The 24800-nt window shown below is 47.6% G+C and overlaps 1 protein-coding gene across 3 annotated transcripts in view; it reads left to right on the top strand.

Annotated features, from left to right (window-relative positions):
- The window catches only part of FAM120A (family with sequence similarity 120A), a 95781-nt gene that overhangs the window by 10401 nt on the left and 60580 nt on the right, over positions 1-24800 (top strand). For all 3 annotated transcript variants that reach the window (XM_027041253.2, XM_027041252.2, XM_053205415.1), the window contains exons 2-3: positions 6961-7207; positions 10735-10817. In XM_027041253.2, the coding sequence (XP_026897054.1) occupies positions 6961-7207; positions 10735-10817 (330 nt within the window). The remainder of the gene's footprint in view (positions 1-6960; positions 7208-10734; positions 10818-24800) is intronic.

The raw sequence follows: 24800 nt of genomic DNA, 5'->3' as shown, positions 1-24800 counted from the left end.
AACCAGGTGGGCATGGAGGCAGGTGAGGCGCTTTGTGCTTCCCGCCTGGTTCCCAGCCAGGAGCCAGAGGCGGTGCTTGAGTTGTGCGCGCAGGGGCTCTGGGGTGCACCCCACATCTGCCCAGCAATGGCAGCCACAGCGAGACAGTGAAGGCCTAGTGCCTTTAAGGTGGTGGTGGTCTCTGGGAGCCAACCCGGGGTTTTCCTTACTGAGGCTATACACAATTCCAAGTTTGGCTCACTCTGGGGGAGGGGAGGCTTTACCCCCTACTACCGCTCGCTTGTAGGAAGGAAGGTCTCAGGGCGTTGTGTTTTAGCTTGCTTTATAGTTTCTTGGAGTTAAGTTGAAATAATTATCCCAGTATTGTATGTGATAATTTTTACTCACTTCTAAAATTAGAATTAAGAACTAGGTGTACCAGTTTCGTTGTATTGTGCCCAGTTTGCGCCTGGAGCTGGAGGCCAGGGAATCAGAGAAGCAGGTGTTGTCCATGGGCAGGTCAGGTGGGAGGCGAGCCCGGGAGCACAGGGTTTGCAGGCTCAGAGAGAAGGTGCTCGGAAGAGAAGGACAGCCAGTGCCTATCAGACCCTGCTTCTCTGAAGCTTAACCTCTGGCATTTAAAGTAAAAAAAAAATTGTTTTTTAATTTTTGAGAGAGAGCAAGAGCGAGAGTGAGAGACAGAATCCCGAACAGGCTCCATGCTCAATGTGGAGTCTGACATGGGGGTCCATCCCATGACACTGGGATCATGACCTGAGCTGAGATCAAGAGTCGGACGCTCAACAGACTGAGCCACCCAGAGGCCCGTGTGGCATTTAATTTCTATCTTTAATTAAATAATTACTTCTCAAGTCCTGTTTTGATGCAGCCTAGACCCTTGTCCTGTCCCCAGCTGACCTTGCACTGACCCAGTCCTGCACCCCCGCTTTGATCAGGCTCTGTGATGCGGGTCCTGAGGCGTTGTCCACAGGCCCTGGGCAAGTGGACTTGGTTCACGTGGTTGTGGGTCTGTAATGACCCAGGCTCACCTGTGGTGGGCTCTCCTGCTTCCCGAAGCCCCACCATCTGCGGAGAGATATGTTTTCACATAATAGGCTCTTTGACTGTGCTGTTCATGCCCGTTAATGCTTTGTTCACCTGGTGAAGTAGCTTAAAATAGTCTTCCAGCTGGTGTCTTGTAGACTGTTGACTTTTTTCTTTTTAAAATAAACTTCTTACTGTGGAATAATTTTAGGTTTATAGAAAAGTTGCCAAGATGGTACAGAGAGTTCCTGAATATCCTTCCCTTTGCTTCGGTGCGTGGTAACAGCCTGTGAGCACGCACAGTCGTCAAAACTAAGAAGCTCGCATCAGTGTGCACGGTGAACTGGGGTGTGCTTCGTTCCCATCTCTTCCCTCATTCCACCTGGGGCCTTTTAGGCTCTGGGCTGATCTGGGGTGCCCTGTGGCCTTCAAGTGTCTCGTCTCCCTGGGCCCTTCTGGGCCAGGACAGCTCTCAGCCTCTGCTTCTTTGGTGACCTTGGCACTCTGGATCCCTGAGCAGCTGTTTTGTAGGCTGGCCTCCAGTTTGGGCTGCCTGATATTTTCTCGTTTTTTTTTTTTTTTTTTTTTGGGGGGGGGTGCCCCAGAGATGCAGTGCCCTTTTGTCGCAGCGTACCATGCTGGAGTCTGCCGGCCTCTGCCCCGGGACACCACTTCATCCTGTTTGCTGGTTTGCTGCTTTGCTGCTTCGGAAGTGGTCTTTTAGGGCAGCCCCTATTTGAGGGGCTGGTGTGGGTGAGCTTCAGCTGCTGGGGAGGGATTTCACGTTATTGCTGGAATTCTTCTGTAGGGCATCTTCTTCCCCTTTGTTTGGACTCTTATAGGCCCGTGTATCTGTCTTATACTTTGGGGTAAAACCCAACATGACGTTCTTTATTTTCGTGCGCACGCTGTTCCAGCTTTGGCCATTGGGAGCCTTTCGGGTGGGTTCCTGTGTCCTTCATTTTCTGAGCACCTCTTTCCTTTCTGGTACACAGGTATGTGGCTGCAGGCCTGTCTTGGATTTCTCTGCCCCAGCATCACCCATTTTTCTCAAGGGCCCTGGTTCCATTTAGTGAACGGAATTTAGAAACCAGATGGAGGTGGGGTGTTCTTGCTCCTAAGGTGTGGCTTTTCAGCCCTTGGTTGACAGCTGGGAGCTGTGCATGTGCTCACTTACGTCTGATGATTTCTCTGCCTGTCTGTGTTGTCACCTACACACCAGTTCGTAGGATGTCTCCATGGCTCAGCTGGCACCACAGGGTTGTGCCAGCCTCCTCCCTTTGCCCCAGTGTAACCCCGTTCTCTGACAGTGGGACACCTGGCTCGTCCACCACACATGAAGTGGTCTCAGTGCTGTCACCTGCACCCCTACACCCTCGAGATACACATTACCAAGAGGGGTCAGTCCTGTCTGATCTGGTTTTAATTTGCATATGTTAAAGTTCATTCTCAGTGTGAGATGTGCAGTTGTATGAGTTGGACAGTGCATAGAGTCATGTGTGTCCACCACCCAGACCTCTGGCTCTTATCTGTGTCCTCTTGTGGTACGGCCCCAACAGGCTTTCATCACTTGCCTGTTGGGGAGGATTGTGTCTCTGTCACCTTGTGGTCTTGAGGCCATGTTGCCTTTCCTCAGTAAAAGGCATGGTATTTTTTTTTTTTAATATAATTTATTGTCCAATTGGTTTCCATACAACACCCAGTGCTCATCCCAACAGGTGCCCTCCTCAATGCCCATCACCCATTTTCCCCTCTGCCCCACCCCGCATCCACCCTCAGTTTGTTCTCAGTATTTAAGAGTCTCTTATAGTTTGCCTCCCTCCCTCTCTGTAACTTTTTCCCCCCCTACCCATCCCCTATGGTCTTCTGTTAAGTTTCTCAGGATCCACATATGAGTGAAAACATATGGTATCTGTCTTTCTCTGCCTGACTTATTTCACTTAGCATAATACCCTCCAGTTCCATCCATGTTGCTATAAATGGCCAGATTTCATTCTTTCTCATTGCCATGTAGTATCCCATTATATATACAAACCACATCTTTATCCATTCATCAGTTGATGGACATTTTTTTAAGTTTATTATTTTATTTTATTTTTAAGTTTTATTTTATTTATTTATTTATTTTGAGAGAGAGAGGGACAGAGAGAATCCTAAGCAGGCTCTGTGCTGTCAGCACAGAGCCTGATGTGGGGCTTGAACTCACTAACTGTGAGATCATGACCTGAGCTGAAATCAAGAGTCAGTTGCTTAACTGACTGAACCACCCAGGTGCCCCAAGGCGTGGTGGGTTTTAATGGTGGGAGACAATACCGGCATTTTGGAAGTTGAAGGAAACTTAAAGACCTGTGAATTGTACATTCCTGGCTTGGCAGATGAACTTCAATCCAGAACTGGGACCTGGGTGTTCTGGTTCTGTCCCCCTTGCCAGCACTCAGGGTGCCTGAGGTGGAACCATGAGCAGAACGGGGTGGGGGGGGGGTGGCCCTCCTTGCTTGAAGGTTTGAAGTCTGTGCTCATGGGCTTGGTTCCTTCATCTTTTGTTTTATGAAGTTAATTCTATTGGACAGCTATTTGTCTAATGCTGGGTATACTTTGAGGGAGGATTAAGGTATTGTTAATGATTTGCAGATTAGTGTTGTAGTGAATTAACAAGAACTCATTCACTTTGCCTTTTTTATAACTTTTTATTTTGAGAGAGCTAGAGAGAGAGAGAGAGAGAGCACTCGTGTGCGCACTTGAGCAGGGGAGGGGCAGAGAGAGAGGGAGAGAGAGAATTCCAAACAGGCTTTGTGCTAACAGCATGGTATGAACCGTGAGATCATGACTGGAACTGAAACCGAGACTTGGATGCTCAACCAATTGATGAGCCACCCAGGTGCCCCAAGTTGACCAGTTTTTTGGCCATTGAAATATACACACTTACTGGCAGGCTCAGGGGTGAGCAAGGACGTCACTAATACAAACATATCCACTCCTTACATGAATGAGTGGCGTGTAAATTGTCTCTGTCTACCCAGCCATCCTCTTTGCTAGCTATTTATTTATTTATTAAATTAGGAAAAAATGTTTATTTTTGAGAGAGAGAGGGTGTGAGCAGGGGAGGGACGGAGAAAGAAGGAGACACAGAATCCAAAGTAGGCTCTAGGCTCTGAGCTGTCAGCACAGAGCCCAACGCGGGGCTCGAACCCAAGAACTGCCGGATCATGACCTGAGCCGAAGTCGGATACTTAACCAACTGAGCCACCTAGGCGCCTATTAATCTTTTTGTTTTAAGGAAGTTTTCATTAAGCATAATTGCACCATCCCGACAGAACTGGTGGCATTTGCTTTCTCCCTTCAGTGCTTTCCCACGGATGCAGCTCTGCGTGGCTGTGCACAGGGGCTTGATTCTGAACGGTTTGCTTGTGGGAAGCCTTCCCCACGTTTGCCTCCAGCACGGTGGGCTGCCCTGTTGACCTGGCTCATGGATGTTCACTCCCTTTCTCCTGAGGAAGCCTGTTCCTTGGACCCGTGTTATGCTCCCCACACTTGTTACCAGTGCACTGGTTTTGTAGGCTCCCTTTCATGGAGTAAGGTTACTGGGTCAAATAGTGCGAACGTTTTATGGCTCCGGAAAAATGCAGGTTGTTTCCTGTGAGTTTTACTCCCATGGTCTCCCGTGCTCACCTCGGTCAGTGCACCTGCTCTTCCCCCTGGAGGGCCCGTGTGGGCGATGGCACAGGGCTGGCCCTGCTGCCCTTCCCGGGGGGGCTGTGACCGGCCTGTGGGTACTCAGGAGCACTGCCCCTGCCTCAGTGTCCCGGGAGAGCGGTTTCATAAACTCCCTCCCGGGACACTCAATATTGAGTGTACGGTGTGCGGCTCCTGCACTTAATTCTGTGCCCTGTCCACAGGGTGCCCGGCTCTGGAGCAGGCAGCCATGCTGCCTCTTCACCTCCTTGGAGGGGTGGGGGGCGAGGGGTGGCCACTCACAGTCTCCTCTCATTTTGGAGCTTCTGGGCAGATTGTGAAGATTTATGATGAAGGATGCCTGGATGAAAGCCGGGGGTTGCTGGTGGTTTAGAAGTACTTTAGGACATCGCTGTCATTAGAAAGTTCTACGTCCTGAAGTGATGGGGGTTGGAGGCTTGGGCTGGGAGATGTGGAGCTGGCCTGATGTCAGAACTTTTTAAAACTATACTTTTCCATGTTAGTGAAGGGACGAAACTGCGTTCTTCTAAGACCTTGTTGTTAGATGAGGGGACAAAACTGCGTTCTTCTAAGACCTACAAGTGAATTGACTGTATGTTATATTTTTCTTGTGAGGTAAAACATTTTTATCAAAATATTTATCAAGAGAATGCAGGAAGTTACTTTTCCTTTAAGTATGCATATTTCCTTTCAATATGCCTTGCTTCTGAGTGAGATTTCATTATAACTAACTTTCCAACAAAATATGTGACTACTTGTCCTGTGAAATTTGGTGAGAGATGGGAGAGATTGTATGGCCCTACCCAGCAGGTGACCGGTGAGCACTCACTGTTTGCAGGTAATCTAGTTTTAATTTTAATTCAGTATAGCCACTCATTGGACAGTATAGTTCTAGAAATTTATGTTTAAGTAAATTTACGTTTATGTTTTTCACCTTTAGGGCTCTTTGGGGAGTTAATTTTCCGTTGTTAGCTGTATCACCGGATTTAGTTTAAAATTCTATTTTCTTTCTTTTTTTTTTTTTACATTTTTAAAGTAGTTTTTTTTTTTAAGTTTATTTATTTGTTTTGAGAGAGAGTGTGAGAGTGAGCGAGCACAAGCATGGGAGGGTGAGAGAGAGAGAGAGAGAGAGAGAGAGAGAGAGAGAGAGAATCCTAAGCAGGCTCCACGCTGTTGGCACAAAGCCAGATATGGGGCCCAAACTCATAAACTGTGAGATCATGACCTGAGCCGAAATCAAGAGTCAGACGCCTAACTGACTGAGCTACCCAGGCGTCCCTAAAATTCTGTTTTCTCAAATACCTTAAGTATTGTAGAAACAAACAAACAAACAAACAAAAAAACCCTGCCAGATTTCAGTTGGTTAAATCAGTTTGGGAAACAGGAGAATTGATTGTCTTTGACTTTATATATTTTAGGAAGGTGGTTTTCAATGCCTTTTGGTATGTTTTTGGGAGCAGAGAGATTTGCAGAGCCTTTTACTTTTCTCCTGGTACTGCCACTGCCCTTCCCTTAGCATGCTGCTGACCCGGAGATACGGGGGGCAGACCACTCACAATGAGAGAGCCAGTGCAAGGATAGAGGCCATGGCTTGTAGTTTTCATCACTGAGCAGGCAATGAGGTTAGCCCTGGTCCCCATGGCGGTCCTGTGCCGGGGCTGCACTGCCAGCTCTGGTCCTTTGCACAGGGTAACCACATTACAGTGATGTTTGGGGTAAATGTCCACCCTTACTACTATCCCCATGTGCCAAGTGCTTTAGGGTGTAAATAACTAGTGGATTGGTAGGTGGTGGGTAACATGTGGCTTTTGTGTAAAAGACAAATCCTTCTGATCTATTTGACTTATTCCTACTTGGAAGAAATTATTTGGTTTCCCCAGGGTGGCTGGCTTCTCTCTGTCTCTTGCTTTGACACTTCTTTATTTTCTTTTTCTGTCCCTTTTTTCTCTGTTTTCCTTCATAATACTGTAAAGGGAATCGACTGGCATTGTGTATTTTGAAGCAGGTGATCTTTGAAACGGAAAATTAATTTGCTGGCTAGCTGGGATTTTGGTTACTGACCAGGAGATGGTTCCCACAGAGATTTCTCATGTGCGCCATGTGGCGTGCCCTTTATTGTGGTTTTTTGACTCTTTGGCCCTTTTGGGTGTTTCTGTGTCTGGGATTTGCAGATGTTGCACAGGGGAGTCTGTGTGGGTGCTGCAGCGGGGCGGATCTGACCGCGTGCTCTTCTCTCTTGCACAGGTGGCTCAGAGCATTGAGGACCATCACCAGGAAGTGATCGGTTTCTGTCGAGAAAACGGCTTCCACGGCTTGGTCGCCTATGACTCCGATTACGCGCTGTGCAACATCCCCTACTATTTCAGTGCCCATGCCCTCAAACTGAGCCGGAACGGGAAAAGTCTCACCACGAGCCAGTATCTGATGCATGAGGTCGCCAAGCAGCTGGACCTGAACCCAAACCGTTTCCCTATCTTTGCCGCTCTGTTAGGTAGGTGGGCAGTGTGAAAACTGCTTCATTTGATAGGGTTCTACACCAGAAACACACTGGTATTTAAAAAAAAAAAAGTCAGTGTTGGAATGTTGTGGATTATACTTAACCAGGGAATGTGCCCCTCCTCAGTAGTGTTCCTTACTCAGTATTATTTTTTGGTGCAATTGATAATGTGCTTCTTTTGTTCATACGTATTTGTTTATGTGTTCTGTTCAGGCTGAAAAACTAATTTTGGGAATAAATTCACTGATACTTTGGGGAAAGTGACATTTTAAAATCACAAATGTTAAGCACATTCTCACTATGGAAATTAGACATTTAACCCTTTGGCACAAATTATGTTTGTTTCAGAAGAAAATACGTTGTGCAGTTAGCACTGTCGCTTTCCTGCATGTTGGGGACGCTTACTGCTTTGAAAGGGAAACAACAGACATAAGCTATCTTGCCTTGTTTCTAACACCTACATTTCAAGTAGATGTATAAATATCTTTAAAAACTTCCTTGGAGGAATGCTTCATGTTGGATGCCTAGAAAAGATGAAATCTTGTTTTGATTAAAATTTGATACATTTGTTCCTGTAAAAATGACTTTCCGATAGGTATTATATTCTCTGTCACTTTTGTTTTCAGTTTGCAGTTTTTTTCTTTCTTTTCCGTCCATCCTGGTCTGGTACAGCGTGCATATCTACAGCTGCTTGAATACCCAGCTCTAGAGGCTGCTTTTCTACGAATCATGATCACGGTGTAGGTGGGCGTGCTCCGAGCAAGGCCCTCCTGTGATTGTGGCCTTGGGCCACAGTGGCAGGTAGGGGGCCACTTGGGACACACAGGCGGTGTGTGTGAACGCTACGTGGTCTCCAGATTAGTGGGATCTTCCTGTGCATTCTGTTTTCTCTGCATTCTGTTTTCTCTGGAGCGTGTAAAACGGCAATTATACTGTGGGCTGTTTTTAGATTTCTATGTATCAGATTTTATAAACATTCCAAAAAGTTTTACACAATTAAAAATTACACTGAAGGAGCCACAGTTTTTCATGTATTATTTGGGGTAGCATTTCAAACTGTGTGTAACCACATTAGTCAAAAATTCTGATTTTGAAAATTGTCCTTGTTTGAATCTAATCTCAAATATATGCTGTTCAGTACTTGGTATTTTCTGTCCATTTCTGACTTGGGATTTTGGAGAATTAAAACTAATTTTCTAAGTATAGTTTCATATTTTCAAATATTATAATGTAAAAGGTATTTCTCTGATGTTAAAAGTGATTATGTAGATGGGGATATTGTGAAAAACTTTATATGAAATATTATACAAAACGACTGCGGCATATTAATTGAACTTAAATGAGTTGGAAAATTGTATGCTTCTAGAATATTGAATCCCTTAGCTAATTTGCAATATGGGAAGGTATTCATTTATTATATTTAAGAAACGTTGAATACATTTTTGTGGAGATAATTTAAGCTCTGTATTCTTCTAGCTAAATTATTATGTGAAATTTTAAAATAAATGAAAAGCAATAGTTAACATTATGAATAATCTAATAATGAATTTAGGGCTTGGAGTTTCTATAAAAATTTAGATAAGTTAAAAAAATTTAGACAAGTTCTAGGTAAGTTCTTTTTTTTTTTTAATTTTATTTTTTATGTTTTAAAATTTACATCCAAGTTAGTTAGCATATAGTGCAACAATGATTTCAGGAGTAGATTCCTTAGTGCCCCTTACCCATTTAGCCCATTCCCCCTTCCACAACCCCTCCAGTAACCCTCCGTTTGTTCTCCATATTTATGAGTCTCTTCTGTTTTGTCCCCCTCCCTGTTTTTATATTATTTTCGTTTCCCTTCCCTTCTGTTCATCTGTTTTGTCTCTTAAAGTCCTCATATGAGTGAAGTCATATGATTTTTGTCTGTCTCTGACTGACTAATTTCACTTAGCATAATACCCTACAGTTCCATCCAAGTAGTTGCAAGTGGCAAGATTTCATTCTTTCTGATTGCTGAGTAATACTGCATTTTGTGTGTGTGTGTATGTATGTGTGTGTATATATATATACACACCACATCTTCTTTATCCATTCATCCATCGATGGGCATTTGGGCTCTTGCTGTACTTTGGCTATTGTCGATAGTGCTGCTATAAACATGGGGGTGCACGTGTCCCTTCGATACAGCACACCTGTATCCCGTGGGTAAATGCCTTAGCAGTGCAATTGCTGGGTCATAGGGTAGTTCTATTTTTAGTTTTTTGAGGAACCTCCATCCTGTTTCCAGAGTGGCTGCACCAGCTTGCATTCCCAACAGGTAAACTCTTAATTGGGTAAACATTTTTAGTTTAGGTTTGGTGTAAAGGTTTCAGTGTTCTCAACTGAGAAAGGATATTTCCTTTCCCTTGTTGTAACAGGAAGAGCAGCTATAGGAGTTGTTTTGTTGTAGAGGTTGGGTAGAGTATTCAATTAAGTTTGTGACCCAGATTTTAACAGACTGTTACTGATGTTGGAATTGACTTCATATTTTTTTTCAAATAGAAGCTTCACAAAAATCCAAGACATGTCCTACTTCACAGTAAAGTTCTGTGCAGGTGTGAGCACAGGAAAGCAGTGCAAAGCTCAGTAGGACAGTAGGACTTAACTCTGCTCCTCTGGATTCATGGCAGTTCAGGACTCCTGGATTGTATACTTGTATGTTTAGAATATTAAGATTAATTAATTAAGAACTCACCTTGTTTTGCTTTCCGTTAGCAGGCAGTTAATGAATCTGGCCTCTCCGTGTGGAGGGGACTAAATCATGATCTAAAAAAATCACAGAATTATTTAGGAAGTTACCACTTTTAAATGTCACCGAGAGAAGTAACATACTAACGATGTTGGTATGCTGGCATTCGAGAACTACAGTGAAGGGAGTGTTCCCCAAAAATGTGGTTTCTCAACTGGATGCAATTCTTATTTTTGACATAGCCCTGGTGATAGGGCACCCAGCCGAGTGGCATTCCTGGTGGTAGGGTGGGCTGTGCTCCGTCTTCTGTTTGCGGGTGGTGGTGGAAGTGACCAGAGGAGGTGTCACAAATCATTAACCTAGCTCAGAACGATTTTGTAACTGTGCACTCCGCCTCTGCTGTGGAGCCCAGGTGACAGAGTGTGGTTTGAAGCCTGGGGTCTCACGAGCAGATGAAAGCTGTATCCGTTACCCCCGCATTGTCAGACCGACCTGAGTACCTGGCGGCCAAGCGGCTCAGGTTCTGTACAGTTTGTTCACCTCGAATGCTGTGGGAACTGTCCTGTCCACATCATGCGGCAGCTGCAAGAGATCTGCCTGCTGTGTGTGGTTCTCTAGTAAAAGATGAAGAAGTATTTTCAGTTTTTCTGTGGAAGTTTTACGTGATGTGTCAAAGGAGGCAGTCTTGCGAAGTCCTCGCAAAGTCTGAAGTGAAGCTGCAGAGGTAATCTGCAGATGATGATGCATATGGTGTTGCCGGCTTGCCCCGTGTCGCTGACGCTGTGTTCCTCACTGTGCCGTGTCTGTGTTGCAGGGAATCACATTCTACCTGATGAAGACCTGGCTTCCTTCCACTGGAGCTTGCTTGGCCCAGAGCATCCTCTAGCCTCACTTAAGGTACAAGTTCATTTCTTTTCCAACATGGGTGGTCATCAGCTTTTGAGTTTGCTGTAATTTTAATATGTGAATGACGTTCCTTTATCATTGAAGGAAACAGCTGCACAGCTAGGATCGCACCCATCTCCTGCCTTCCGGGTCCGCACCGCCTTAGAACACATACACACAGCCTCCCTTATCTTGTTCCCAACCCTGCACTTTAGGGAAATTTGTGAATGTCCTTAAAAATTCTCTTAGAGGAATTCACACTGTGTTCCTAGGTAGGTGGAGATCTTTTAGCTATAGGTTTTTAATACTGTTTTACAAACATTAATATTTTCAACAGGTGATACAGTTGGCTGTTACTTGGATCATATCTTAGCACATTTTGATAAATTTCATAACTTTCTGTAATATTCTAAAATTGTAAAAGTCTAATTAAGGCTTTAATGTTTTTTGAGTGATGGAAGAGACCCAACCAAGTTCATCAGAGAAGTGTTCCCTTTGTACTGGTTTTGAATGCTTCGTCTTTTTTATCTCTCTCGCCTTCCTGTTGCGACCATGATGAGCGTGGGAAAGCTGTGCTTCCTGCTTCTCTAACGTGGGAAGTTGGAGTCTAACGTGGACTCAGAGTCCCCTTTCCTGGTGGATTGGCACCATGACCACAGCTGCCATCTGTCAGGTGCCGATGGGAGGTCAACTGGGCAGCCTGGGCCTCGGCTCCTGCAGTGAAGGGGGCTACTTGCCATGCTTCCCGGAGGCACAGCTCCCTTGAAATTCTGCCTCCTGTCAGAATTACCTTCCCTTCACAAACTGTCTCCATCCGTGTTTAGGTTCAAATTGCTTTTTGTGATTTAACTTGGAGTGAACTTTGGAGAAACCTGATCATTCAAGGGAAACTCCTTATTGCCTCTTTGCTCCGACTCCTCGCCGCCTGGACCCCGCTCTTCGTTGTGCTAATAGTTCTTGGGCCCTGTGTTTTCACCTTCTGTCTGAAAGTCCGTTTTTCTCCTCTTGTTAGAAATTACTTGTTTTCCTTGCTTTTTCTGTGCTTGAAGGAGAGTAGCTTTCTCCTGCTGTTGGCCGCAGTGCTCTTCCCGTGTCCTCATGGATGAAGTGCTGCGGTCTGTGGTCCGGGTGGCCCCACTGCTGATGTATGGCCTGCAGGCAGGTGCACTTGCGTTAGGTGTTGTGCTCCTCAGGTTTGCCGAACAGGAGCTTTTGTAAGTGGAGACGAAGGGAAGCCTGGCTTAATACAAGGTTCGTGCAGTTGTGGATAGCGGCAGAGAGGCTCCTGGGACCCCAGACCATGTGTGCGTCTTGGCCGAGCTGGCCTTGGTCACGTGTCAGAGGTTAGACGGCAGCACTGTTTGTGGGATTATTGGGGAACCAGCTCAGTCTGCTGGCAGGTCACTAACATCATTAGAGTGTGTCTTTCCTAATTTTGTGTTAAGAAAAACGTTAAGTATGTAAAAAATTGAGATGGGCAACGTCCATCCATGTATCTAATTGGTTCTATAGTTAACATTTGGCCAAGAAGTAGATTTACATCTGTCTTTGCTTTTTAACTCCACTATTTGGAAGTTGCAGATACCCTGCCACTTCACCTGTGAAAACTTCAGTTTATATCATAATTACCTAAAATTAAGGCTAATGTGTCTTAAAGTTTATTTATTTATTTTGAAAGAAAGTGAGAAAGTGTGAGTTGGGGAGAGACAGAGAGAGAGGGAGAGAGAGAGAATCCCCAGCAGGCTTTGTGTTGTCAGTAGTGCAGAGCCCAATGTGGGGCTCGAGCACCTGAACTGTGAGATCCTGACCTGGTCCGAAACCAAGTCAGTCGCTTAACTGAGCCACCCAGATACCCCGAGGCCAGTCTCTTTCTTCTGTTACTATTATCATGTCAACTGCATGAACAGGAATTCCCTAATCACTTAGGATTAAGTTCATACTCAAATTTTTCCACTGTTCCTGTAAGGCATTTATGGCGTTGTTTGTTGTTTTCGTTTAGTCAGGATCCAGTCAGGTTTTATGCATTATCATCATGTGTATTTTGAATATCAGCTGGGGGTTTTGTGGTGTGATGGAGAAGCAAGCCGCAGTTAAGTTTTCAAGGACTTGATAAGTTGTAGGCATTTTAAAGTCACATTCTAAAATGCAAGCACATCTGCTTTGAGTTCACATATCGCAGAGCTTTTTTGTGTTAGTCCTTTACACACACGATCTGTGTGCTGCGATGTCATTTAGGCCCCGCGACACATGTTGGGAAGTGGGATGCGATGGTCTCCTTCCTCATGAACATCGCTGCTGGATCCCGCTGTCCGTATCCTGTATGCTTACTCCCACTCGTGAAAGTAACCAGGTGACTTGAGAATTTGGTTAGTTGTTGTGTGTAACCCTTTCTCATAATTTTTAGCAGTCTGTGGTATACACAGCTCTCACACGCATCTGATTCGTGTTGCCAGGTGCACTTGTTGCCCTTCCTTGTCCTGCTCTGTAGCATTTCGCCAAGGTCATCCCCACCAGATTGTTCTTCACAGAGGGTGGGCATTACATGAACCCGCTGCCTAGTGAGCCCGGAGCACCCCTTGCCGTGGAGCACCACAGTCTTCCCCTTCCCCCTGCGACCTCCCCGTCCACAGCTCCGATTGTTAGGCGAGCACGCCCGGGGTGGGCCTGTGGGTGCAGCATAAGCGCAGACGACCCGGTTGCAGGGTGATTGCTGCAGACAGCGGGCTGGGAGGGGAGCAGAGCTCTGTGTGCCGTGTTGATGATCAGGGTTGTGTTCCCCGCAGTGAGAGGGCAGTGGTGGACATACTCAGAACCTGGAATCTCCCGAGGGCAGTAGAAAAGCGGAGGTGAAGCAGCTAGGCAGGATCCTTTTCATTTCTTTCGTTTCCATAGAAGAGGTGCTGGGAAGGTGGCGTCATGTTTCTCAGATTTGATTTGTCAGTAAAGAATATTTCATTTGTGTTCAGGACAGCAGGAGGCCATGTTATATGATGGAAAATTCCAGAACCAGGGGTGGGGCCTTTGGAGCCCGGGTTAGTCAGCCCTGGCAGGAGTACCCCCTGGCCATAAGCATGTGCTGAGTGGGCTGTCTTTCTTTAATGTGCTTTTTGAGTTGTTACTGCTGTATGATTTTGAGTCCTAGTAAGTGGTGGAGGTTTTATTTTGAGTAACCACTTAGTTGTTTTAATTTTAAAAATGTTTTTAGGTCGGACCATTATTTTAATGGTTTTTGTGTTCCTAAACTTCATGTTAATTTTCACGCATTTGGTGTTTTTATCCCTGTCAGTTGTTCTGACCCACAGGTGTCTCCTGCCACAGAGCCCCTTGTCCACCTGTTTGGTTGAGCCCCTTTGCAAGTGTGTGCTGGCCCTTCCTGTCCCCAGACCCCCCTCACGTGTTGGTCTCCCCCGTGGTGGACGGGCCTCTGTTCTGTGTTCGGCACCACACCCCAATTGCGGTCAGTGGGTAGTGCTGGTGTCCCTTACGCCCCCCTTCCTGCGCGGTGCTTGGAACACCCCCATAGCTCCCTGGCTTGCTTCCGCCTCTTGTGGAACTCTGTCCATGTTAGCCTGTGCGTGCCCTCCTTTCTGATTCGAATACCTTGCCTTCCTTCAACCAACGTTACCTCTCTCTGAGGCTTCTGGACACCAGGATGACCTGTCAGGTCACATCAGGAACATTTTATCTTAAATTTTATCTATAGACTTTAACCCAGAGTTCTTTGCTCTGAACATGTGTGCACACGTCTGTTTGGACCCGATTCCCCTTTCTCTCAGGTGTGTGCCTGGGGGCCGGAATTGCTGGTTACGTGAGAGCTCTGTGCTCAGCTTCTCGAGACGCGACCAGGATGCTTTCTGTTAGTGGCTACACGGTTCACTCCCCTTCCAGGGGCCTGTGAGGTTTCTGATTTCCCCGCATCCTCACCAACGCTCGTTATTGGCTCTTTTATTTTTAGCTGTCCCAGTGGGTGTGATGTGGTTTTGATTTGCATTTCTCTGATGAGTAATGATGTTGGACATCTTTTCCTGTGCTCCCTGACCATTTGGTTATCTTCTTTGGATAAATGTCTATTCAAGTCCTTAGTCCATTTTTCAATTGGGTTGTCTTTTATTATTGAATTGTAAGAGGGGTGTGTGTGTGTGCCTTTTTTTTTTTCTTTTGTATTCTGGGTACACAGGTGTCACCAGACACATGATTTGCAGATACTTTCTCCCATCCTGTGGGTTGTGCTTTTAAAAACTTTCTTGATGTGGCTCTTTGATAATTCTTTTGAGATTCAGTTCATCTCAATACCACCTTTCACTGCTCCTAGTGACTCCACTCAGTCACTTTCTGTCATTTAGGGGAGCCTTGGGGGACCTTGCCAGTCTTCCTCTTTACCTTGCAGAGCCCTTATGAGCTCAGTGCACAAGGGCAGCCAGACAACTTGGCTGCACATCCTCTGCCTCCTGGGCCCAGAGTGCTGCCCTGGGTCTCCTCCCAGAAGAGCTCCGTCTTCCCTCCTAAACTTCACTACCCCTCCCTCTGTTACCACCACCTGCTGCTGGTAGTGTTCTCACGCGCTGACACTCGCTGTTGGGCCTCCGGGGGCCCGCCACTCACCTGCCGGTGTCTCTCTTCCCCCGGGAGCCCGGACCTCCCGGTGGGCCCTCGCCAGCTGGTTGGGCAGCTCCACCTGCCTCGGGCTCCATGTCCACCTCCTCCCTTGATGGGAGTCGTGGGCGGCGCCGTCCCTGGCTGAGACCACACCTGACCTGACAGTGAAAATGTACACTTGCGGCTGAGGAAGGACCTAAACAAACGGAAATAAGCACCGCGCTCATGGATTCAAAGACTTACTTAGATTTTACTACTTCCCTATCAGAATCCTAGCAAGCTTGTTTCTTTGTAGAAATTGAAAACTGAGCTTAAAATTCATGTGAAACTGCAGAGGACCTAGAATAAACCACAAGAGTGTTGAGAAGGGACAACAGAGTTGGAGGGCTTCACATCTCCCTGTGAGGCTGTGCTAACCCAGGAGGTGTGGTCCTGACACGGGCCGGTCACTGGGTCAGCAGAGCGCAGTAGAGCCCAGTGGAGGCCTGGACACATGGTCGGAAGGGGGAAGGGCTGGTGTTTTCAGTAACTGGACATCCCTATGCAAAAGTGAAAAGAATATAAAAATCAACTCCAGAGTAAAAATCAACACTAGAGGAAACGTAAGAGGAGATCTTTGTGACCTGGACTGAGGCAAGGATTTCTTAGTGAAGTGCATAAAAAGCAAGTGGCTGAGGGAAAGGAACAGAGTGTGTCTCTGGTAAGGAACCCGTGGCCAGAATTTGTAAAGGACAGCACAGTAAGAAGATACAACCCAGCCAGAAAAGATAGGGGGACGTTTGAACAGGCGTTTTCTGGAATGTTCAGTAGGTGCACAGAGGCCCTCCGCGTCATTAGGGAATGGCGGTGGGACCGCCACCGTGGCCACTGCTCTGACAGGTGATTGCTGGGAGCACAGCCAAGTGGCCACCTGGATGTGGCCGGGCAGCTTCTTACAACGTTGAGCACGCACCTGCCATGTGACCCACGGGACCTCAAGCCGACCCCACGGTCAGCTGGTGAATGGTGGGTGGAAGAGTCACACAGGGAGGCCTGGGAGTGGGGAAGGAGCAGACTTCTCTTCACTGAAATGGCAGATGCCAGACACGAAGGAGCTCTCTGAGCCTCCTGTGTGAGCCCAGAAAGAGTGGCGCTCGGAGAGGAAGCAGAGGGCAGTCGCTGTCTGGGGCTGGCTGTGAGGGCACGGGGGCCGTGGGGCTGTGGAAGGGCTCTCTTTCCAACCGTGTGGCGGCGGCACTGAGGTCTGCCTTCCTCAGAACACAGTGACCTGTCTGCCTGAGGCTGATGGGTTTTATTGCACATAAAATACCTCTATAAAACGGATTTGAAAATCACGGTTCCCGGTGTGAACTGGACTGCAGGTGTCCGCAGGTGACCCTCCCTCCTGAACGTGTCGTACACATGCGTTGCTGTCTTCCAGGCTCTCCTGGTTTTACTGCCCCCACTTAGAGGCCCTTCGCCCCATGCTGGGGCTGGCCCCGCTGCCTGTTCCCCCGGCCAGGCCCATGGCCATGGCCCTTTTCCGCTCGGTCCCAGGCTGGTCTCTGCTGTGTTCTCATCTGCGGCCCTGCACACCCGCCCCTTTGCTCTCGTGGACCTCGGTTTGTATTTGTGCTCCAGTCTTCCCCACCTCCTCCCAGCTCCCTGTTCCCCCACATGTCTCCTGAAGATGGTCTCTAGTAATGGGTCCAACAGCTTAACCCCGCGCTGAATTTGGGCCGCCACAGTTGGCCTTGGTTCAAGGCTGCTGAGGACACAGTTGACATCCATGAATTAATGAATGGTTTTCACCTCCCGGGGGCATGAAACACTCAACCCTCAGCCCCCCCTGCTCTCCTCACCCTGCAAACCCCTGCCTTGCTTCCTGGACCCCAGCCTGGTTCTGTGTGCCTCATGTGCCGTGTCCCCTCCCTGACTCCTGTTGTGTGTGGGTTCCCGAGGGTCCACCCGCACCGTGCTGTGGCCTCCTGCTTTCTGGCACATGTCGATGACTGTCCAGTGGACCCAGTGTCCAGCGAGACCCCTTTCCCGACTGCAGCGTGTGTCTCACCCCCACCCACCAGGGCATCTCTGTGTGCACACCAGATGTGGCACTCCAGCTTGTCCGTGTGGGTTTATCCTGTTTCTTAGAGAGTGATACCAACTGGCCCCGTGATGTCCAGGGTAGAGTTTGGCGGGTGTCTCTGATTCTTGCCCCCTCCTGCATCTGGTCTGACTCTTCCTGACCCGCCCTGCCCTTCCTGACCGCCTCTGGTGGCACTGCTCATCTGTGTGTGGAGCCCTGGGCCCTTAGGCCCCACTTCCCCACATCTGACATAGTCTGACCTCATACCTCTCCTGTGCCTGGTCTTTCCGTGGCTCCCTTCGTCAGTAGCGTGGATTTGGGTTTCACGGGTCTGTTGAAGAAAAAGGATGGTGGGGGGGAGGGCTACTGTAGTGTTGCCTGTTCTTAATTAACCATTTCAGTAGGAATATCAGAAGGAAAAGAAGCTCGCCACTTGCCATTGCTTCATAGAAAAGACATCTCAACCTTAGAAGAGGTGTCACTTAGAAGGTTGGAGACCAGGGTGTGGTCTGCCTTGGGGCCGTGGCCGTGGCCGCGCCGCCCACTGGGTGCTTCCGCGAGTGCCTTGGTGGACCCCTCTGTCCTGTTGGGACATCCAGAGTGCACCACACGGCGGTGGCAAGAGGGTGAAATGCAGTGATGCTTGTCTGCGGGGTTCTCTGAGGGACCTCCTGGAGCCTGGCCAACAGGTGTCTCCTTGTGAGCCTCTGACGTCAGGGCGTTGAGACGCTGCTCCGTATGTACCGTCCTCACACTTTGCAGCTTTCCTAATGGTGATGGAGGGGTCAGGTTCTGCTTCAGCAGAGCCGTTAGTGAAACTGGTGCCTTCCTCTCACCTGTCTTCCAGCGTGCGGCCAGGAGGTCGTGTGGGAGCCGCAGTACCAAGCCCCAGAATCATGGTTTTGTGGTGTGTTTATTCAGTTAGTGTGCGAGTCTGTGGGAATTGACATGGCTCTCAGAGCTCAAGCCAGATGCTGTGCAACGACCGGCCTGAGGGGGACCGAGTAGCCATGACAGTCACCCTGTCCTGGCAGGTGATGTAACAGTGATGTGCGTTCCAGTTTGCTTATGGCTTCATGTTGAGCAGTTAGCTGGATGAGAGGGTAAAGAATTGAACATCCATGCACTTGCAGAAACATACATGATGGATGGATAGCATTTCTGCAAAGTTTGGACACAAGCTGAGAGAGATCTTCATGAAGGGTTTGTTTGTTCCTGTTTTTTTCACTTAGTCAAAATTTATTTAGACTAACCAAAATGGTAGCACTGTACCTGTGTAAATACTTGATGTAAAACTTCTTGAAAATGTTGATGTTATTACCTAATCCCTAACAGCATGCTATAAGATTTTCAAAAGCAAAATAAAATACCAGTGAACCTTGACATAATTATGATGACATAATTATTAGCAGAATAAAAATACAACTGCAGCATTTTCCAAACAAAACAAAGACACGAATCTGTTGTAATTTGCATATTTTTACCTTTGCTTCACTTTCAAGTATTTGGATTTCTAACATTTATATTTTTTAAGTATCTTTATAAAAAAATATTTTAAGTCACAAACTGTATTGTTTACCATAAACTGATGTGTTACGAAGTCAAATGTCCAGCTACATGCACCCGTCTCCCCATCTGGTGTCCACTCTAGACGACATTTTCAAATGTGCTTTATAACTATTTTCGCTGAAGTCAGCTGTGCAGCCCTTTGTGCACGTGGGGACAGCGGTGGGTGATGAGGTATCCCCTGTGGTGACCTCCTGGGGGCTGCACACCCACACGCTTGTTGCTGTGGGTGCTCCGCGAATGTCTTCTTGTTTCCACGAACATCTGAGATTTCAGATTCCCATCACTATAAACAAAGACTTCAGTGGCCCTGGATCATCTATTCTGTATGAAGGAAACAGGATAAAGATTACTTTAAAAAAGTTTTTTAGTGTTAATTTTTGAGAGAGAGAGAGAGAGAGAGAGAGAGAGAGAGAGAGAGAGAGATGGCGTGAGCAGGGGAGGAGCAGAGAGAGAGGGAGACACAGAATCCGAAGCGGGCTCCAGGCTTCGAGCTGTCAGCATAGAGCCTGATGCGGGGCTCGAACTCACGAACCGTGAGATCGTGACCTGAGCCGAAGTGGGACACTTAACTGACTGTTAAGTGCCCCATGTAAAGATTATTTAACCAACAGGTGAAACTTCACTGTTGGCTCTGTTGCCTGGGCCTGGAATACCGCATATCCTGGGGTTCAACTGCATGTGTGCACGCATCTGTGATGCAGTGTAATTGGCTCTTGACTAGTTCCCAGGGTGTGTGCGGGGGTACATTTTCCTATTAGGAAGCTGGTGTACATGAACCTGCTCAGCGAAATCGTATATCAGAATGCTGATGCTCGTTTCCCGAAGATGCGGCAAAGATGCACGTGCCGCACCGCTCACGGAGCAACGGGCGTGGGGCGGTGGGAACACATTTGGGCTCTTGTCAGCATGCTGGCGTGAGGTGCAAAGACAAGAGCTGAAGTGAAGAAAAATTCTCAGAATATTCGTTCTCTAAAAAGGAGAAAAAAGTTATCCAACACAAAAATATAATCTGTGGATTTGGGAACACCCATTTTCTTTGTTTTAAAAAGCAAACAAAAAACGTGAATGGGATTGAAACCTCCGAGGAGCAGGGCAGGATGTGTACAGAAATGGAGCATGGGCCAGTGCCTTGACCTCGTGAGAGAAACGACTGATTGTACAGCTAGCTTCCCCTTGTCTTTGTGGCTGTGACACCACGTGGGATGCCCCGCGTCTACACAAGGTGGCCGAAGCCTTAGCCCACAGCACACTCACCTGCCGGTGTGCTGTCTGTCACCTCTGGAAGGGAGTTGCTGTTTCAGTGGAAACATTTCATTCCATCATGTGAAAGTCAAGGCCCTGTCAAATGATCCTTTCTGGTGGCACATTTCAGAAAGTGTTAGAGGAGGCTTTAGCGTAATCAGCATCCATCTGGGAGAGAGTCTTGGATTTTAGTGGAATCCTTTGCGGCTGTGACATAATGGGTTTAATTTAACATTTGAAATGTCATGTGGTAACTGCATTGTGTCATTTATTATTGTTATTTTTTGATGTTTTATTTATTTTGAGAGAGACCACAAGCGGGGTAGGGCTGACAGAGAGAGGGAGGGAGAGAAGAATCCCAAGCAGGCTCCATTCAGTCTCCTGAACTATGGGGCTCGATCTCACCAACTGCAAAATCATGACCTGAGCCAAAGTCAGGAGTTGGATGCTTAACCGACTGAGCCACCCAGACGCCCCTGCTTTGTGCCTTGAAGTGAATTTGTGGAAAAATGTTTGATTTTTTGAAATGTAACCAAGATGACATGACAGACATACATAAGTAGTGAGACACTAGAACATGGCGGCTTAAAGTTGATTCTGTAGCGGGACCCTCGTTATTTCCTTTTTTAGGAATGGGAAGAGATTGTTTTCTTGTGGTGCCAGATGCTAACTCAGGTTGTGGCCCTTGAATAATTAGTACCATAGGGAGGGGAATCAGGGCCCTAAAGAGTCGGAGCCCATTGCTGCTTGTGACGGCCACTGCTTGCTGCACTGAGAGGCGTGTGGCGAGGGCTTCCGTGGACTTGGTTGTGTCCCTGCACAGTGGGTGTGTTCTGTGCTGACACCACTGGATTCAGAGCAGCCCCAGCAGGGGCACGGGCCTGTGGGCATGTGAACGAGCTGCCTTCCTGAGCGCCTTCCACACCCTCCACCTGTCCTGACCCACGGGAGAGAGCAGCACAGTAGGAAACGGGCCCGTGGGGGAAAGATGAGGCTCCGTGTAGGCGGCCTCGGCTGAGGGAATTTGTGTGGAGGTGACTGCCAGCTCCCACCAAGCAGTGCCTGCTTACCCCTGGTTGTCCTGTCTGGAAGCAGGGAGCCGCTCTGGGAGGTCTTTTCTAGCTCCAAATTTTTGTTCCTTTGCTTGCAAAGCAAGTAATTGACAATCACTGAAATTACTACAAAGTGCTGTAAAAAAGTGTATAGTCATGAACGTTTGCTTTTTTAAAAAGTATTTATTTATATTGAGAAGTGGGGGAGGGGCAGAGAGCAAGGGAGACAGAGAATCCAAGCAGGTTCCGTGCTGCCAGCACAGAGCCCAGCGTGGGGCTTGAATCCACAAATCATGAGATCATGACCCGAGCCGAAACCAAGAATGCTGTGCTTAACCAACTGAGCCACCCAGGGGCCCCTACTTTTTAATTAAACAGAATTTGCTTTCTATCCTTTGGACACAGAAGGTACACGTTTCCAACTTTAATTTAGGTATACTATTGCATTTTATTTAACTTTTGTCTTTTTTCCTGATGTTAAGCTTTGGGCTAAAGTTAAAGTACAACTGCTGAAAGAAAAGAAAAAAGGAGGGGCGGCTGGGTGGCTCAGTCAGTTAAGCATCCAACTTCGGCTCAGGTCATGATCTCACGGTCTGCTGACAGCTTAGCGCCTGGAGCCTCCTTCGGATTCTATCTCCCACTCTCTCTGCCCCTCCCCCACTTGTGTGCGTGCATGGACTCTCTCTCTCTCTCTCTCTCTCTCTCTCTCTCTCTCTTTCAAAAATAAATAAACATTAAAAGAAAAAACAAAGGAGAAGTGGGACTTTCATTAAAATATTTTGAAGCCCAGGGGCACCTGGGTGTCTCAGTTAAGCATCTGACTTCAGCTCAGGTCATGATCTCGCCATCCGGGAGTTTGAGCCCTAAGTCAGGCTCTGTGCTGACAGCTCAGAGCCTGGAGCCTGCCTCCAGTTCTGTGTCTCCCTCTCTCTCTCTGCCCTTCCCCCGCTCACTCTCTGTCTCTCAAAAATGAATAAACATTAAAACAAACTTTTTAAAAATATTTTGAAGCATGTCGCCAAGGAGCAAACATTTCATTTGTGTGGTTTGAGTGTTAATTTTGATTTAAGATTGACAGTGACATCTTGCTCTAACTCCTGTAGTTGCTGCACTGATGGGGGAGCCGCATGCTCTTCTAGAGCATCTTTGGGAAGATTTAGCCATGTAAGATGATGATGCTTTTTGAGGGTCAGCAAGTCCTGATGCATTTTTTTACCAGCTGAGCGTCTGCAGAGATCCCTTTGTGCATGTGGCATGTATAGATCTAGAGAGCAGGGAGCCAAATTTGGGGTGGCCAGGATCTTCAGGGACTTTTTTCTTTCTCCATTGGGTTGGTTCTCTTAGCACTCAGTTTTCCAGCCTGTGGGAACATGTGATTTCTCCCATATGTGTCACGGCAAGGTTTTTTTCCCTTCATTTTCTTCTTCTTCTTTTTTAATGTTTTTTTGAGAGAGAGAGAGAGAGAGAGAGCGAGCATGCATCAGAGCCAGGGAAGGGCGGAGAGAGGGAAAGAGAGCATTCCAAGCAGGCTCCATGCTGTCAGCTCAGAGCCCGACGTGGGGATTGAACCCACAAACCATGAGACCATGATCTGAGCTGAAATCAAGAAGTGGGCACTCAACTGACTGAGCCACCCAGGTGCCCCAATGCAATGGCAAGGATTTTAAGGAAAGTACAAATTAAACATTGTCAAGAGTGTTAGAAGTTTAATGAATGGGATGTTTGCAAATATATCCATATTTAAATGTAGCAGGAACCTTGCTACGAAAAGGAATTCTGTGGTAAATCCTTTTGAGAATTCTATAATCTCTCATTCAATGTTCTGAGGTTATAACAGTTCCGTCTGAGTTTTAGAAATTATTCTGTGTGCTCTTTCTTCCCGAATTAAAGCTTCTCGTGTGCACTGAGTCCCCCGTTGTGTGCCCTGAGCCGAGCGCACATCATGCCATCCCCTGGGCCTGGCCGGGGCTGCTGGAGTGAGGGCATCCGGGTTGTGGGGACTTACCTGCCCCTCAGGCAGCCTTGGGGGCGGGCACAGACCAGGGATGGTCCACAGGAGCAACAGTGACAGATGGTCCCCTTCACTGAGGCGGGATAGATGGTATGCACTGAGGAGAGTTGGCCTGTGCCGCCCAAGTGCTCCTGCCCCAAGTGGGGCTAGCCCTTTTCATATTTTGTCCACTTTTGTATCACATTTGTTCTGTTCTCACCGTGTCGTCATTGGTCTGTTCTGTATGTAACATCCTCACACTACAGCCAGCTTGCCATTGTGGTCTGATCGTAGGGTCTCAGGGTGCTGGGTCGCACCTGCTCAGCCAGGCCCACGCCGCACGGCTGTCCCTGTTTCCGTGTGCGTTCACCGAGGGGAAGATGTTCTGTGAGGACAGCGTGGGGCTTCTGTTCTGACTCTTTTCTCCTGGGCTGCCACCAGCTGGCCCTGCTCCTGCCCTGCCGGGGGACCATACACCCCGCCAGTGGGAGAGCAGACAGGACTTGTGTTCCTCCCAGACTGGCTGGGATGTGCTGTTTCTGGGGTTCGTCCCGTGGAGCATGTGCGAGCCAGTGGGCTTTCATTTTCATGGGGTGCTGGGTTTCTAGGACTGAGCATGTGATCTATGTGCACAGATGTGTGTGTGGCTCTCTGCAGGCCTCCTGCTGGGATGTGCCTTCACGAGCACTAACGACCGGCACACTGGGGCCTGAGAACGTGACTCGGACGTGGCAACCAGTGCTTCCAGAAAACCTGTTGCTTGTGTAAAACGAGAGTGGTTGTTGTGTGTGCATCTTGAAAATTTTCTTGATGACTTAAAAGTGTAAATGGTTTTCTGGTGGGTCTTCCATGTCATGTGCTCAGGCTCAGGTTTTCTGATTTTCTTCTTTTGCGTGTATGTGTGTTGTGTCTTAAAACAACTCAGATTTGTTATGGTGCTGAAGGTCAGAGGTTCACAGTCAGTCTCACTGGGCTCAATCAAGGTGTCAGCAGGCCACACTCCTTCTGGAAACTCTGGAAGGGTGTTTCCTGCCTCTTCTAGCATCTGGAGCCACCACACTCCATGGCTCATGGCCCTTCCTCACTTCTTACCTCTGAGGCCAGCTGCCCTGCTTCCCGTGCACCCTAGAGGACTGTGGTGACGCTGGGCTTACCTGGACAGTCCCACGCTGGTGGGCAGGAGTGGACAGCTCTGAAGGCACAGGGTCTTTAGGGGCCTTTGTGGTCTTTGTGGCTACATATAGGAAATCAAGGTTATTTCATGCTGTCGTTCGAGTTTTTTTTAATTGCCAGAAACATGGTTAGTACCTGATTCATCTTTATTTCTCAGAGAAGGGCATTACTGTAGTTATAGCTGAAGTTGAACGTTTTTTCATAGTTTTTTAGTTTTCACGAAAGAGTCTAAGCCTTTTTTTTTTTATTCTGTTTACTTTTTGTAGAATCTGCTATTCTCGGATAATATAATATTCCGACACTTATTC

The sequence above is a fragment of the Acinonyx jubatus genome, chromosome D4 (genome assembly GCF_027475565.1).
Source record: "Acinonyx jubatus isolate Ajub_Pintada_27869175 chromosome D4, VMU_Ajub_asm_v1.0, whole genome shotgun sequence".
NCBI classification, from domain to species: domain Eukaryota; kingdom Metazoa; phylum Chordata; class Mammalia; order Carnivora; family Felidae; genus Acinonyx; species Acinonyx jubatus.
Note: the sequence above shows the minus strand (reverse complement) of the source record. Positions and strands in the feature narration are given on the sequence as shown.